The sequence below is a fragment of the Agelaius tricolor genome, unplaced genomic scaffold (assembly GCF_023055355.1).
Source record: "Agelaius tricolor isolate 1412-34295 unplaced genomic scaffold, bAgeTri1.0.p SCAF_32, whole genome shotgun sequence".
In the NCBI taxonomy this organism is placed as follows: Eukaryota; Metazoa; Chordata; class Aves; order Passeriformes; family Icteridae; genus Agelaius; species Agelaius tricolor.
Window position 1 is genome coordinate 2,656,895 of NW_027269292.1, and position 15,941 is coordinate 2,672,835.

The 15,941-nt window shown below is 46.0% G+C and overlaps 1 protein-coding gene and 1 non-coding gene across 7 annotated transcripts in view; both read left to right on the plus strand.

Annotated features, from left to right (window-relative positions):
• Positions 1–10,330, plus strand: part of RAB11FIP4 (RAB11 family interacting protein 4) — a 121,234-nt gene extending 110,904 nt beyond the window's left edge. For all 6 annotated transcript variants that reach the window (XM_071451248.1, XM_071451249.1, XM_071451250.1 and 3 more), the window contains 3 exons: positions 101–259; positions 590–733; positions 2,545–10,330. In XM_071451248.1, coding sequence (XP_071307349.1) covers positions 101–259; positions 590–733; positions 2,545–2,661 — 420 coding nt within the window. In that variant the 3' untranslated portion in view covers positions 2,662–10,330. The remainder of the gene's footprint in view (positions 1–100; positions 260–589; positions 734–2,544) is intronic.
• A 5,061-nt stretch (positions 10,331–15,391) lies between these two features.
• Positions 15,392–15,463, plus strand: TRNAT-CGU (transfer RNA threonine (anticodon CGU)). The gene has a single exon. It is a non-coding gene; the product is annotated as a tRNA-Thr (tRNA).
• The last annotated feature ends 478 nt before the right edge of the window (positions 15,464–15,941 follow it).

A 15,941-nucleotide genomic window follows, 5' to 3' on the forward strand; every position in this document is an offset into this window, starting at 1 on the left:
GGACTGGCCTCAGCCAGGCTCAGGGAGTGCTTTTGCTGGAGTACAGAGGGGGCTGTTTGCAGGGAGGGCTGCACAGACAGGGCCTGTTTGCTGCCCACAGCTCATCGAAGACCTGCGGAAGGAGCTGGAGCACCTGCAGCTGTACAAGCTGGAATGTGAGCGTCCTGGACGTGGCAGAAGCTCTTCCTCCAGCCTGAGTGAATTCAATGCCAAAACCAGAGAGGTGGAAATGGAGCATGAAATAAAACGGCTGAAGCAGGTGAGCAGGGAAGGGCCTCTCAATCCACATCAAATGCACAGGAATACCTTGAAAAATGCAAGCCCAAGCACTCTGCCTTTAGATTTTGTCCCCCCCTTTCTCACACAAGCACAAGAGCCTCATTGCATCTGTGCAGGACTTCTTTGCACTGGTGATATAAATTATGCCCCAGGAAAACTCAGGCAGGGAGGCCTTGTCACTGGAGGTGAGAGTTGCTGTCAGCTGCAGCCTCACTGTATGTCATCCAAGCTACCTGTGATGTTAAAATATTTTTTTAATGAAACCTTGTAAAAATAACTTAAAAAACAATGTCTTTTCATCCTTAAATAGGAGAATCAGAAACTTCGTGACCAAAATGATGATCTGAATGGACAGATTCTAAGCCTCAGTCTTTATGAAGCTAAAAACCTCTTTGCAACGCAAACAAAGGCCCAGTCACTGGCTGCTGAAATCGATTCTGCATCGAGAGATGAGGTAATGTGCTTTTCTAATCAGGTACTACTTCCAAATATGCAATTTTCAATGTAATTAACTGTCAAGGTTGAACTCTCTGAAGCTGACAAATGAACGACAGAAAATTTTGCTCTGCTAAGAGTTCAAGGGTGTTAGAAGATTGCCTTAAATCTCACACTGTTTTGGTATCCTTATAACTCTCCCATTTTTCTGTCAAAAAAAATTGAATTATTAAGATCTCAGTGAACTGTTTTGCAGTTCTAACATTTTGTATCTTGCAGAGTAATGTGAGAGTATGACATTAATTTCATACAAAAATGGTCATTGCTAGTTAGTTTAATTTTTACTTTCTGTTCTAGATTTAGTTCATGTTACTTCACTAACAAGCTCTTACTTATATATTTGAGCTATATATTCCCTGTAGCAGAGCTGAATTCTTGGAGAAAGTAACTTCTGTGCAAATAATAGCTTGGTAATGCTTTGAAAAATATTCTGGGGAACCCATTTGTATGTGGGCTGAGTGCAGCTGGTGAAGCTTCCTCTGAGCTCCAGGACAGATTGTGAGATCAGGACAATGGATACATGAGAGCTCCCAGGGAAGAAGACAGGTTAGTGGTGAAGGAGATCAAAGGAATTGTTTGTCCTTGATTCTCTATCTCTTCCAGACAGAACTTCCCATTTCTTCATCAAGAAAAGTTGTGAGACAGAAAAGTCCTTTTTACCCAGTCTGTACTGGACTGACCTGTCAGCCTTAGCTCCTGGGCAGGCCCTTGAAGTGAAGGCCCTTGAATTACATATTTGAGAACTTAATTTCTTTCTGAACCAGAGCACTGTGAAAAAAGGTTGTTTACTTGGAGAGCTGTAATTAGGTAAAAGCAAACTGGCTTTTGCTATTGTCAAGAAAAATCTAACTTTGTCCCTTTCAATCTCGTGGCTCTGGCTCCTGTGGGGAGTATCCAGCACTCCCCCTTTAAAGGAGGAAAGTGCCTGAAAGCTGTGGCCCAGACTCAGCAAAACCTCACAGACCTGCATAAACTGTTCCCCTTGTGCCATTCTCCTGTATGATCAGAACAAAGGTAACAATCTGCAGATTCAGGGTGGGACTTCTGTGAAGTCTTATGAAAATGGACAGGCAAATAACATGAGCTTTAGGAGGATCTGGAGCTCTGACATGCCTTGGCAGTTTTTTCAGTTTGGCATTAAACATTCAGAGATGAAAAGCAAACCAGTCTTCATCTTTAGAGAGGTTGAGGGGCCTTTTGCAGCCCAAAAATCTGGTGAAACACATGTATTTAATACAGAATATTGAGTAGCAAGTGGGTTGTTCTTGTGGAGTATGTAGTGGTTGTTTTGGGGATTTTTTTGAGAGAGAGTATGCACATCTCTCAAAGAAATCCAGAGGAGTTCCAGAGGAAGCACATATTTTTCCTGGTGCAAAACACTGAAATATTTGTTCGGTTCAGCAGTCTTTCATGCAAACACCTTTAGATTTCAGTAGTAATGAAAAAAATTGAGTATCATGAAGCTCTTGCTCTGAGATGAAGCAGTGGTATGGATGCAGGATGGTTTGGCACGTTAGATGGGGAACTTGTTTCAAACGACCTGCCAGAAGATCCCTGGAGATGACTGTTCACCACTTTCTTTGATAGCAGATCTGTAACATACAGAATTGTTTCTAGTACAGATACAGGGAGGAGCTGGAGTTAGAAAACCTGTCACAAAAGGAATTGGTGATCCTGAGCAGGCACTGGTCTCTCACCTGTCTCAATTTCAGGCTGTTACATAAAGTACTGAGAATATTTCAGGAGTAACTTGGAAATGTTGTGTTTTAGCTCATGGAAGCCCTCAAAGAACAGGAAGAGATAAATTACAGATTGCGACAGTATATGGACAAGATAATTTTGGCAATCCTGGACCACAATCCATCTATCTTGGAAATAAAGAATTGAAGAGAATATGAGAAGGAAAAGCAGCAACTGCCTGATATTTCTGCACATGCCACTGGATCTAAGCAGCACTCTGATACTGTAAATGAATCTATAAATGATATAATACACACTAGGTGTGAGTGTGGGTGCGTGGGTGTGTTTATATGATGTTTGGTACACTGTTATTTGTCATTGAATTGGCTTGGTTAGACTTTCTCCATGCACTTTCAATATCTGTGATGAGATGGATACTGTATATTAATGTAATAACAATATAACTGGATCATGCTGTTTTAGATACTGGACAAAATGACTCTACCTCTAGTTGTAAAGGTAAAAATAGACAATGGAAACATATGGATGTGGCCCTAACTTTAGGAGCAAGAATTGTTTTCTTTGTTCTTCCAGGAATTTGGGTACCACAAACCAATTTACATACCCAGGTTCAGTTCCTGACTGGTGCTGACTGTAGTTTCCTATTTGATTTAGTTTTAGTACTTAAACCACACATCAGATTAAAAAAAAAAAAAACCAAAACAAAAAAAACAAACAAACAAAAAACCCCACAAAAACACAACAAAAACCCACAAAATTTGGGAAAATACACAAAGTAAATGGGAAGGAAAGGAAGATACTGCAGAATTTTTGCTATTTATAAAAAATCACCATCCATTTGTTTGCCACTGTCAGCACAAAGTGTTTTTCATGTAAGATCACTTTGGAACTTGCTTTCGGATGCTCTGAGCCTGCTCTCTAGTGTGTGTGCATGTGTGTTTTTTTATGTCAGGGTCCCTGTAGCATTGAGGCAAAGATGTTTCAAATCTGTTCCCCTATTTTCAGGGGTATATTATGGGCCATTAAAATGAATTCTGGGATTCTGCCCCTTTCCCTCACCCTGCTTTTAAAGATTTCACTGAAGGAACACATTCCAGTTCTTACCAAAAAAAAAGAAACAGAACAAGAAAATATTTGCATGAAATATCTCACCTTAGGGGGAGGAGGAGGACCAGCCCTCCACATGATGTGCTGAGTTGCTTTCTCACCCCAGACAGCTGCACTCCTTTGAGAATGGCATTTTCTGGGCAGGCTGTGCAGAGGAACAGCTGCTTCCTGGCACAGCAGTGGAGGACAGTCTGGGACAGAGTGGCTTCTACCTATAGGACAGGAAAAAGAAAAAGAGCTTCATCTTGCAGGAGTTGCCAGGCCAGACTGAGCACACACATGCATATCTAAAGCTCTGAGTAGGGAGTACATCCCAGTTTAGATGAGCAGTTGTGCAGGTGCTTGACTTTAGGTGTGTGCTGCATCTGCTCATGGACGTCAGTGGGACAGAACATTAAGCTTTAAAGTTGAGTGTATGCTTAAATGCTGCCTTAAATAGGGATGACTTCAACATGTGCCTGTGTTCTCCAGAGCTGGATCTATACTGTAGGGCTAGGACATTTTTAATTAATAATGTAGCTTATATAAGGAGCTTATGGAATTGTTTGGGTAGTTGAATGCTAAAAACAAATTTTATTCCATGCACTTTTTTTTTTAAAGTAAAACTTTCACACGTTTGATTCACACCAACTGGCACAGAAAAAATTAGCCAGAGTATTTGGCTTTCCCCAGTGCATAGAGATGTTTCCTCTATTAAATACACTCCCCAGGAGAATGTTACAGTAGCAATGACTGTGCTTTTCTGTGTATTTCTTGCTGTTGGCAGTGTCTTGCCCCTAGTATTCTCTTGATGTATCTTGGTGTGTATATGTGATGCATTTTTCCTGAATTTGAATACATAAAACTGTATTCAGTTCGGGATGTAAATATATATAATTTTTTTTCTGCAATCTCTGTGCTCTTGCCTTCAGTGATGTGTTACTGGAGTGATGGGAAGCAGGGGGCGTGCTGAAATCAGGCTTTCTTGAAGGCAAGAAAATAAAAACAGTTTGTTTCTATGTATCTGCATAGGCAGGTGTAAAGTAATGGAAAGAGAGAGGAACCAGAGGAATGACTGAGACACAACACCCCAGTGTACACAGGTGTGCAGTGCTCTGGGAGAAATGGGACAGTCTGGTTCAGTCTGCCATGTCACAGGGCTGGGTTCCTGAGGCTCTGGGGTAATCTGGAGGAAAGGATTTAAAGACCACTCCTTTGCCACCTGGGAATGGTGTAAGATGTAACACTGCAGCAGCTTCTGTTTGTTTAGAAGTAGGTGGAACCCCATGGAAACCCCACACATCCACCTTTCCCACCTGCTGCTGCTTCTGGATGTGCTGCCCAGAAGGTGGGAGAGAAGCAGTTCAGCCAGCTCGGTGCTTCCTGCCTGCAGGACTCCTCACTTGCACTTTGGTGATGGCATTTCCCTCTGCCTGGTGCTGTTTGTGGGTTCTGCCAGAGACTTCACTCTTTGTAGGCCACAGAGAACTCTTCCCCAGTGTCAGGGGGCTGTTGCAAACTTGCTGTGACCAGCAGGGCTGGGTGACCCAGCAGCCCTGATTCTGGAGCTGTGTTGCACTGCTGTCCTGCTCTCATGCAGAGCATTTCAGTTAGAGTGAAGCTCTTGCAGCTTAGGCTGGTGACTGAATGTTTTCCCCTAATTATTTTTAAGTAAGCTGGACTTGGCTTCAAAATTTCAGTAATGTAAAACCCAGTCCCATTAGGGTGGAAGTGTTGAGGACTGTTGCACTGAAAGCAAAGCCCATGGACTTGAACAGAAGACATTATTATAGTGAGAGCCAAGTTTTTGTGCAGATAATTATATGTAGGAGGTGAACAGTCACTAGTAGTGACATGTAGTCACCAAATCTGGCTGATATCCCAAAAGGAATGCTCTAGCCAAGGGTACTCAGCAGTGGAAATTTCTTAAATCTTGCAGGACTTCTTGTTCAGTTCTGTACCCAGCTGTGTAAGTATTTAGAAACTCTTCCTTGCTCCAGTGTTTGCATTTGAAGAGATGTCTTACCACCATGTTGGTGGTGTTTGTAGCTGTGTTTTATTGTGTAAAGGAGGTATCCTTCTGCTCCTGTGGGGCCCTCAGTGTGGTACTGCCATCTGTTACTGTGGAAATCATATCCAGATACTTACTATGTTTGACAAATAATGTGAGTTGGAGGTGGGAGAGGATTTCACTGGCAAATATATTTTCCTCTAAGGTATCCACCTCTAAAAATACTAATTAGCAATTGCATTCTTAGACTGAGTAAGTACAGACATTAGAGCAACTCATCTTGCAGCTCAAGCCCTGGAGAACCCTTTTATCCCAGAAAAGAAGTCATTGTGTTTTATGACAGGCAGGTAATTTGGTAATAAAGGATCACTTGGTGGCTCACTGGGGCAGGGAGAAGAGTAATCTGATACCAGTGTTGCAGAGAGTGCATATTTTGATAAGTGTCAGACAGACACTGGCAGAACAGACAGGAGATGTTACAAATGGGGAGACACTAACTCTGCTGTCTGTTCTCTGATAAATTTCTTACTTCTTTGCTGTGGACATCCTTTGTATTCCCAGGCTGGCCAGGAACGTACAGCCTGCCTCTGTTAGTGTTACTGTTGGTGGAACAAGGGCCTCCCTTCCCTGGGTAACTCACTTCAGACACAGAAATGTGCTGTCATCTCTCTAGCAATACACAGATGCAGTAAACACTCCTGTGTCAAACCCATGGTTCTCTTTAACCCTTGGGGGTGCAAACATAATCCCAGGTATTGTATCTTGACCTTAGATTCTGAAAAGCTAAATGATATTCTGGTCAAACCTGTTGCAAACCACTACAGGTATTTCTGGACAGTGGAAAATAAGACTGGCTTTTGGCTAGAAGCTGCCCTTGGTCAGGCTAATCCCACGCAAGGTACTGCAGAAAAATTACCTCTTTCAAAACTTGCACTTAAAGAGTACCTGAAATGCAGTCTCTCAAGATTTTTCTGGTGTTGGCTGCTTCCCTCCAGACTTCAGTCTTCAGCTGCTGCCTAGTTCTGATTTCAGAATGATGCTGATTCAAAACTGCTTTGACATCAAAAGAAAATTTTTCAGCATTTTGAATAGCTTCTATTTAAGACTGAAGCTGTTAAAGAATTTTTCTTGAAGTGCAACATTGATGAATTGTAACTATCCCATCTATTTTTAAGGAATTTTAAATATGCAAATATGTAGGAAGTTTCAAAGAAACCCAGCATCCAATGAACTTTTGTTGCCAACTTTCCTTTCACGGTCTTTGGGAAAAATTCAGATATTTCTCAGCCAGCTCTGTAGGGAGTTGAACACAGCATTATTAATTCTCAAAGATGTGTATCAACAAATATTTTGCTGTCTGAGTGCAGCAATGCTCCATTTACTTTGGTAGAACTGCATTGCTCTCCAGAGAGGATCTAGGGCAGTATTTAGGCTCCCTAATCTGGTTTGTAAATGAGGGCTTGGAAGCTGATATATAAACACATATTGTGGGCTGCTACATGAGGCACTGCTCACTGGTCTGTGCATCACAGTTCCTGTGACATGTGATGAGCCTAAGAACTAGAATTTACAAATAAAAGAATGCTTTTTTTACATTCTTTAATGGCAGTGGTTTTCTCTTAAAACAAATGCTGTATGGTGTGATCTGAAGGATTTTTTTCCAAGGAAGGAAGGAAGTAGCAGCTGATCAAACACTTGCCAAATCAGTGGCTTGGCTTATACTGATTTAAGTGAAAACTTGACTCAGACTTTAACTGAGCAGCTCCTGGTGTAAGCAGCAATGCTCATATTCTTGTCAAGTCATTTGTTACTCAAGAAACATTGCCAAAAAGTCATGACTGGTTGGTTTTAAAGGACATAGTACCACAGTTCTGACATTTTGTTCCTTTGCATTTCAGTATTTTTGAATTCAAAATATTGGTCCTAGGAGCAATTTGTTGGTAAATCATGCATGGGTTTCTAGTTAATGAAACTCTGCATGTAGCTTTAGAGTTTGATGAAGATTGCAGTCAGTGTTGGGTCTGAATCCTGTCATTCTGCATAATGCACTGGGAATTGGTCTGATGTGCAAGAGAGTTGTTTCTTTCTGGGTCTCTTCCTCAGCGTTCTGTTGACATTTCCATTCTTGGTCTTGTCCCCATCAGGTGTCTGTGTGCCTTGGGGCAGCACTTTCAGCAGATGGGAGGGACAAATTCAATATTCTTGGCTTTAGTGTGGCTTTAGCTACCAAGGCAAGAATTTCAGTCCTGTCTTTATACCAGGCCAGTCCTGTCCTTGCCTTTTTTTGTGGTTGTGAAAACTGGTTGTGTCCCGTGTACATGACAAAACTGTAGCTGGTTCTCATGATATACAGGCAGGTGAGGTGAGTAAAGCTGAAGGTGATCCAGGTGAGGGATCCCTGGGATGTGCCTCGGTTCTGTGCAGGTGTCCCACTGCACACTCTGGAGGCTCAGGCCTGCAGCTCAGCGAGGCCAGCACATCACAGAGGTGACAGCAGCAGCCCCTGAGGATCTGCAGGCAGAATCTGCAGGCAGGGCCACGCTACCCCAGTTTGCCACAGTGTGGAGCCAGCTGCCAGGGCTCTGCTGTTCTCTGCACCCCGGGCTTCAGCCTGCTGGCTTCAGTCTGCAGCTTTTGTTCAACTGCAAAAGCAGTACCTGGTCAAACATACTGTTAGAGAGATCTGGTTTTACTTGACTTTAAACCTAATGAAAACATTAACAAACATGGGCTTCTGCAGTGTAATTTGGACACCTAGCCCTGGAATGGAGGTGCTGTGAGTGGAGTGGCTGTGACACCTGAGCTGTCAGCTTGGCTGTCACTGCTCTGGGCACAGTGACACCCTGGAAACCCCTCAGAGCTGCTGTGCCCCAGTGAGGGGTGGCAGGTGACTGTTCTGGGGGACACATCTGTGCAGGGGTCAGGGGGCTGCAGACACTCCTCCTCCCAGTGATGAACTCGCACTCCCCAGCATCAGCCCTGATTTATTTAGCACCTTATCCATAGCTAAATTATTCTGGCTTTGGAGAAAGGACATCAGAAGGAGAACCAAGAATTTAGTATCCTGTGAACACTTCAGTACACTACAGGGCAGTAAATGTTGCACTGATATATATTTAAATGCCGAGACATTTTCAGAATTACTGTAAAATCAGTTGTGAGAGCCATTTGTTTTTCTCTGTTGCACAGACTAGTCACTTTTTTTGCATGGTTACATATTTTAGTACTTGTGCCTTTTACTTCTCTGTTGTGAGGATACATTTTATTTTCACATTTTATCATCTGGTTTTGGACACTTTTTATATACACTTCTTTAATCATCTGGTTTCTTGTAATGTACATGTGTATATATAAAATAGATCAGATTTGTATTCATGTGCCTCTGAGATGTAAAAAATATTCATTTTGTACAGGTTTTTTTAGAAGCACTAGGTCATGGTCTAAATTACGTAGCAAATGAAATTTAACATAATTAGCAGTTCTTTGTCTTCTTTTAGGAATGTTGTGTCAGGTGGTTGGTCTCTTGTAAGGCAATGTCACACACACTCTGCAGATTTATTGTTTTAGTATTGTTTTGAGACCAATTCTATCCACTTGTTGGCTTAAGTTAATTCAAAATAATAAAACACTTAATTAAATGTTACAGTCCTGACTTGGTGATTATAGTTTTTATTTCCATTAAAGCAAATTTGCTTCCTTTTATACTTGAAATGGGCACCAGACCAAAACCTCATTTGAACACATTGCCCATTTCAGGTTAACTTCCATTCTGGGATTATTTTTGTGGGATCAGGCAAGTGATTTACTTTGACCATTGAAATAGAAAAAGAAATAGCATTACCAATTGATAGACTCTCCATCTTAGAGTGCCTAAAATGTTTTAGTTACTCCTTGTCTTCCCTGCCTGGCTTCTGTGGCAGCATTTCCTAAGGACAGACCCTGGGTCTGCATTCCTCTTGCAGATGTGAGAGACTGGGTGTCTTGCTCTTCACATTTTGGCAGATGCTGAACAAACTCCTTCCCTTGGGGTTTGTAGCACAGCATTCTCCCACAGCATTTGGGAAGCTGTGTAGATGCATTGTGAACCTGGACATCTGTAACTGGCAGCGAGGGCCCTGGTCCTAGAAGTGTCCTTCCCTCCCTCCAACCTCTTCTTGAGCTGGTGGTTTCATTTCTGGAGTGTTGACCCTGCTCATCTGACGAGATCCTCAAATTGTTCCCTCTCTCAAACCTTGTTGTTTATCAATACCCCACTCACCAGCCCCCAGACAGTGAGATAATAAACTGTGGTAAGTCTCGAGGAAAAAATCATCAATATCCCCTAAATCTTTCAAAAACCAAAGTTTTTATCTATAAAAGAATATGTTCCATTCTCACAGAGCAATTTTTTTTTTACTGAATTTGACACCCATTTCACAGAAAAAAAGCTGCCTTAGAAGCAAGGAGGTGGTTTGTTTTTTTTTTATTTCAAAGGCTGCTTGGTATGAAAATGAGCAAAGTTCACTTGCTCCATTGTTACTGAAAAAAAGCAGCCAGCAAAAGTGGCATATGACTATTTTTAATCTCATTCTGTAATTTATAACATCAGTGAAGTGATGTCAGTACTGTTGCAATGTGCCATTACACTATTTTCTCTGTATTTTCTTGAAATACTTTTTGGGGACAATAAAGCTGTCCTTGCTGATGTGGATCCTTCAGGTAGCTGTTATGTACAATCAGATGTGTAAATAAATTATTTGCTTTCCCTGCATGACTAAAGCATTGTCTGTGGTGGGTGGCTCTCCTTACCTCAATGTCTCTCCTTACCTTCCTCCCTGCTCCACCTCTATTTCTGTGCTTCATTTAAAGAAAGATTGCCCAGTTCTGTTCTCACCTGCCCAAACACCAGCTTCATTCACTTTGCATAAGTTACACAGATGGCACCAGGGAAGATGTTTGCTCAGTACATGCCTTACCTGACATCCACAGTTGTGGAAACCCAAGCTTCACAGGACCAACCCATTAATGTTTCCACCAACAGTGCTGCCCTTCTCAATTGATGGGAGCTCCAGCTGGGAGCTGTTTGCAGCTTTTTTATGTGACTTAAATACAATTATTTACTGACCCACAGTAGCTAATGAGCACTCACTCCCTGAGGAGCAGTGAGCTGTTTGTGGGGAGGGCACAGCCTGGAGCTGTGTCCTGGGGGAGCCGGGGCCGGGGCAGCCTGGCCTGGCATGGCCAGCAGTGCCCACCCCAGGGCACGTGCTGAGGGGACTTTCACACCTCAGCCAAAGGCAGCAGCTTCCCCGGGAGAGTCCTGAGGGAAAACTCTGCCATGGGCGGCCCCTGGAGAGGCCGAGGCTCCTGGGGGGGCCATCCTGGGAGCAGCACCGCAGGCTTTGTCCCTTCATGAGGGACCGGGACAGTGCTGGGACACCTCTGGCTGTGACTGGGAGCCAGGACCTGTCACAGGTGCCAGCTGTACAGACCAGGGGACCCTCAGCCTGATGTGGGCTCAGGCCAGGACTCCCCACGTCCCGAGCAGGCGGAACAGGCTCTGCGTGAGGTGCGATGGTGGAGGACACACCCAGGGCCTGCTCGACCCACACTCTGAGGTAATTTTTTCTTTTAATCTTCAGTTTGAGCCATCAGATCTGCTGGCTTCTTCTCTGGGCTTTATTTTAATGCTGGAGTCAAAAGAATGACAAGTGAGGAGCAGCTTAGGTTCCAGGCTGCTTTTTGCAAGATCTGTGTGGAGGGGGGGAGTGCGCCATGGGCAGGTCCCTGTGGGCAGCCAGTCCTGAGCTGGTGTCTGTGGGCACATTGCCCAACAGAGGGGTCCAGTGCTCTGGGAAAATGCTGCTGGTAGAGGGGCAGACACTGTCAGCCCAGAGAAATGCTGGATGCTTCTTACTCGGGAAAAATGGAGCCTTTTTGTTATGTGCTGGGGACACTCCAGGGTGAGGTGTCCCCTCAAGCAGCCCAGCGCAGTTCCTTGCCCTGTCCTAGCTGCCCAGCAGCATCTCGGATGAAACCACCAGGGCCGGCCTGGGAATGTCAGCAAAGCCCACCCTGACATAGCCACGGCGTGCAGGTGGATCAGGGATGTGTTTCCACAGGGGTTTCGTGGGTTTGAGTTTGACTCCTGAGAAGCTGCTGCTCCCACCCCCAGCCTGCACCTCCAGTGCCACCTCGTGTCCTTGGGCTAACAAAATGTGACCATTTTGCACTTGTGTGAAAGATAGTGAAGGTAGCCAGGGAACCAAGCCTATGGCATGTTATTTAAAATACAAAGCAGAGTTTAAGGTGGTAAGATCTCTGCCTCCAGCTGGGCTTGGGGCAAGGCAGAAGAGGAAAGGGAGTTTTGAAAAGACTTCACTAGTCAGTTCAAGCCTTGCAGGGCAAATTTTTTCCTTTCAAAAACATTTTGATGGTCTTCAAGTGATTATACTCTACCAAACAGCTTTCATTTGACTGACAATAGTCTCTAAATGTAGTATATGTCTTTTAGAGTATCATCCCATGAGGCTGTGAGGTAGCTTTTCTCACAGTGGGCACAGATATTTGGGGACTATTTGGGGAATGAGAGCAAAGATACTGTATGAATAATCCATGGAGCAATGTACCCATGTGTTATCTTCTCAGGCTCCCTGTTCCCAGATTCCTCCCAGCAATGAGATGTTGGATATTCAGATTTATAACAGCAGGCTCAAAGAAAGCTCCCTACTGTGTATGCTAAACGACTTCACCAGAGAGACAGGGAGCAGTTTTGTTCCCAAATCTCAGCACCTCAGTCTAATGTGCTGTGCTACTGACCTACTTGCACAGCAGTTACTTGCTAGTACACGAGAAAGACACAGTGGGAAAGCAAATCACGTGTTACTCTGGGGGCAGGAATCATCCCCACCTTGTACCACAAAGTCTGTAATAGTTTCTAGCAAGTTTTGCTGTTCTCACTGGGCTGGTGAGACACAAGACCCTTCGGTCATTTTGCAGTCAGGAATTAAAGCTCAGAACTCCTGGGAGGTGATTGTTGCCTTGCTCTGATCGTCGGGGGGGAAAAGTGGGTTTGGAGGCAGACAGAGGCTAACTGGGGTGGTAGCAGAGTTGGAAAGAGATTGCAAGAGAATTGGGGAGTGACAAGGAGGACTGTCACAAAGAGGAAATACATCTCATGGGAGCACCAAGGGAGTACATCAGCCAGCTCCTGTAGTCTGGCAGCAGGCTCTGATCTGCTCAGGTTGTCTTGGCTGACACATTTTCTTCAGCATTACAGTCTCAAGGCCCTGACTTTGATGTTTTGCCTTGCTCTGTTCACTGTTCGTGATGGCCCGTGTTTCAATGTTGTCTTGAATCTCTGATGGCAGACTGGGATCTGGGGTGTGTCACTCCACCCTAAATGCCTTTTGACACATGCAGTGCAGCAGGGACTCTCGTGGCTTGCGTAACTCAGGATGAAATTTGTCCTGAGAGCCAACTGCTTTTTGGATGCATATGACCAGTAAATTGAAGACTGTCCCAGATATATAACTAGAACTATTTGGGTTATTGGTGATTTTTAAATGACTTTGCAATGATCATATGTCAACATGTCCTCTGGGATGGTGCTTAAATCTGAATTTCCATCACACTGGGACCTTTGTGCCTTAGCAGATGAGGATGCAGTTTGTATTTTGATGTGATAGTGTGTAACAGGGGTTATGACTCAAGTACAAACCGTTGCTGAAAAGACAGAGGAGTTGGGCTGTGGCACCAGCAGAGGTGATGGAACTCAGCTGCTGAAAGGCTGTGCTTGTCTCTCCCTGCTGTACTGGAGAAAATTGCTGGCTCTCTTTTGTGAAGCACTGTCTCTCTTGGCCATCCTGTGCTTTTCTTAACGTGCTCAGGCCTTTATTTGAAACCTGAGCTGTCACTGGGCAGAGATGCTCTCAGCCCTTTAGGAATCCTCTGGTCAGCCTGAGCACTTGTCCCACCTGACAGAGCAATAACCCTGCCCAAGCCTGTCCCTTAGCTCTGGCTGTGCACAGCAGGGAATGAGGGGATGCCCTGAAGAAAAGCAGCAGCAGCAGCAGAGGGGTTTGCTTTCATTCTAGGAAATATTGTGTAAATCTGGATTAAAGGTGCAGCCCTGAAGCCCCTTCTCAGTGGCCCCATTGCAAGGAGCAGCAGGGCCGGGCCATGGGCACAGCAGAGCTTCCCTGCAGCAGAAAACAGTCAGGCTCTTCCCATCACTCTGCCAGAGCAGAGGAGGGAGGAGGAGCCTTGCCAGGGCTGTCCTGTGCTCAGGAATCTTTCACTGCCCTGAAATGCAAAGTCCAGGGCCAGAGGGTGCAAAACATCTGCAAGTTCTGCAACCTCAGCAGCTCCTGCCACCCTGCTGTTTTCAGGATCTGAATATCTCTGGAACCCTGACTTCCCAAATGACTGTAGCCTCAAAAAGTAAACCTTACTTTTTTTGGATAGGCTTGTTGCAGTATTAATTTGAAGACCTAAAAATGGGACCCTCAGGAAAGCAACTGTTTCTCTTTGGAATGAGTTGATCAGGCCTCATGTGGTTGGTTTATTCGAGCAAGGAGCACACTGTGAATACAGGATGCATCCCTGTAATAAAGGTTGTGTAACTCATCTGATTCAGCAGAGAGTGGGGCCTGGTTACAAATTCATAAAGTGAAAATAGTGATTTTACTATGTCAGATTGGTTCTAACTGTGCCTGGATTTTTTTGCTTTTTGTTTGTTTGGTTTGGCTTGTAGTTTTCAGGAGGAGTATGTAAGCCAAAAAAATACCAGATTACTTTCTGCTGCCCAACATTGGTTCAAAATTAGAAACCAGGATGAAAAATTTCAATGCAAAGCTAAATAATAGTTCAAAACCACAACCTTCAAATTCTTCCCTCCTGCCCTATAGCTAGTGATAAAAACGAGAGCTGATTCATTTCTTGAGCTTTAACCAAGTGTTAGCCATAAGACTAAATATTTGGTAGCTGGAAACCCAAAGGAGGAAATATTAATAATCCAGTATTGTATTTATGATTTATGCTATTATGATTTGACTATGTAAACAGAACATAATGGGTTTGAAATAAAATGTGAAAATTCAGCTTGAATATCAGGAAACATAGACTGCCTGATACTGTCCCAAGGGAAGGGGTGGAAACGCCGCTGTTTGGCTCTCAGGGAGGAGGCGGTGGCAGTGCCGGAACGGAGCCGCGCCGTGCCGGGACAGTCCCCGCCGTGCCCGGGCAGCTGTGTCCCACCGGGCCGGTGCCGCCGGGCTGGCTCCTGCCCCGGGGGATCCTCCCCGGCCCCAAACCGGGAGTAGGGCCCGGAACACCGAGCGGCAGCGCCGGAGGTGTGTGCGAGCTTGGCAGGACTTTCCTCGTTCCGAACAGCGGCTGTTTGTCTCCCGAGGCAGCTCTGTGATTTCGCAGTGATGCTCCGCGTTCCTCTGCCGTGAGAAACACCGGGAGGAAGGAAAGCAAAGCTTCACCGGGGATTCCGCGGTGTCGGAGCAGCGGCGCTCGGGGACACGGCGGGGGTGGCGGCAGCGGGAAGGGCTTTCCGAGGAGCGCCGCCGCAGCGACACGGGGCAGGGGATGCCGAGCTCTGCAGGCGGGCCAGGGCCCGCCCGCGCTCCCGTTCCCGGCGCTCCGCCCCGCGCCCGCACGTGCCCGCGGGAGCCCCCGCACGGCGCGGCCGCCCCGCTCCGCCCCGGTCCCACCGCCCCGGGCCGCCCTCCCGGCCCGGCCTGTCCCGTCCCGTCCCGTCCCGTCCCCGCCGGCCCGGCCGCGCCGCTCGCTGCCTTCCACTGGCGGCGCGCGGGTGCAGCCAGCCCGTCGGGCGCGGTGGCCAAGTGGTAAGGCGTCGGTCTCGTAAACCGAAGATCGCGGGTTCGAACCCCGTCCGTGCCTGCCGAGGCAGCGCGGTGCGCTGGCAGCCCCGCCGCGGGGAGGCCGCGGACGCCGCCTCGTTTGCGGCTTATTTTTGCTGTCAGTGTCGGGTGATCCGGCCCCGGATCCCCGCGAGGAAGCTCCGGATCTACGGGGGGAGTTCCACCGTGCGGCCGGCCGGGTGTCCCCGAGTCCCGCGTGTCTGTGCTGCAAAGCAGGGCGGGAGCCTGCGGGTGGCACCGGGCAGCCCGTGGCTGAGCAGTCCCGGGAGCCCCCGTGTCACCCCCAGCACCCCAGATCCTTGCAGACACTTCTCGGCGTTTTGCCTCAGGACCTGTGTCCTGGACTGGTGAATCACAGCTAAAACAAAGCAGATGTTTGCGCTGTGATGCTGCAGGGCAGGTGTTAGGAGAGCTCGGTGTGAGGAGTCCTCCTGCTGGTGCTTTCTCTGTACGTGCTGGGTTTGATTCACTTCTCACAGATAGACAGGCTGAATCCT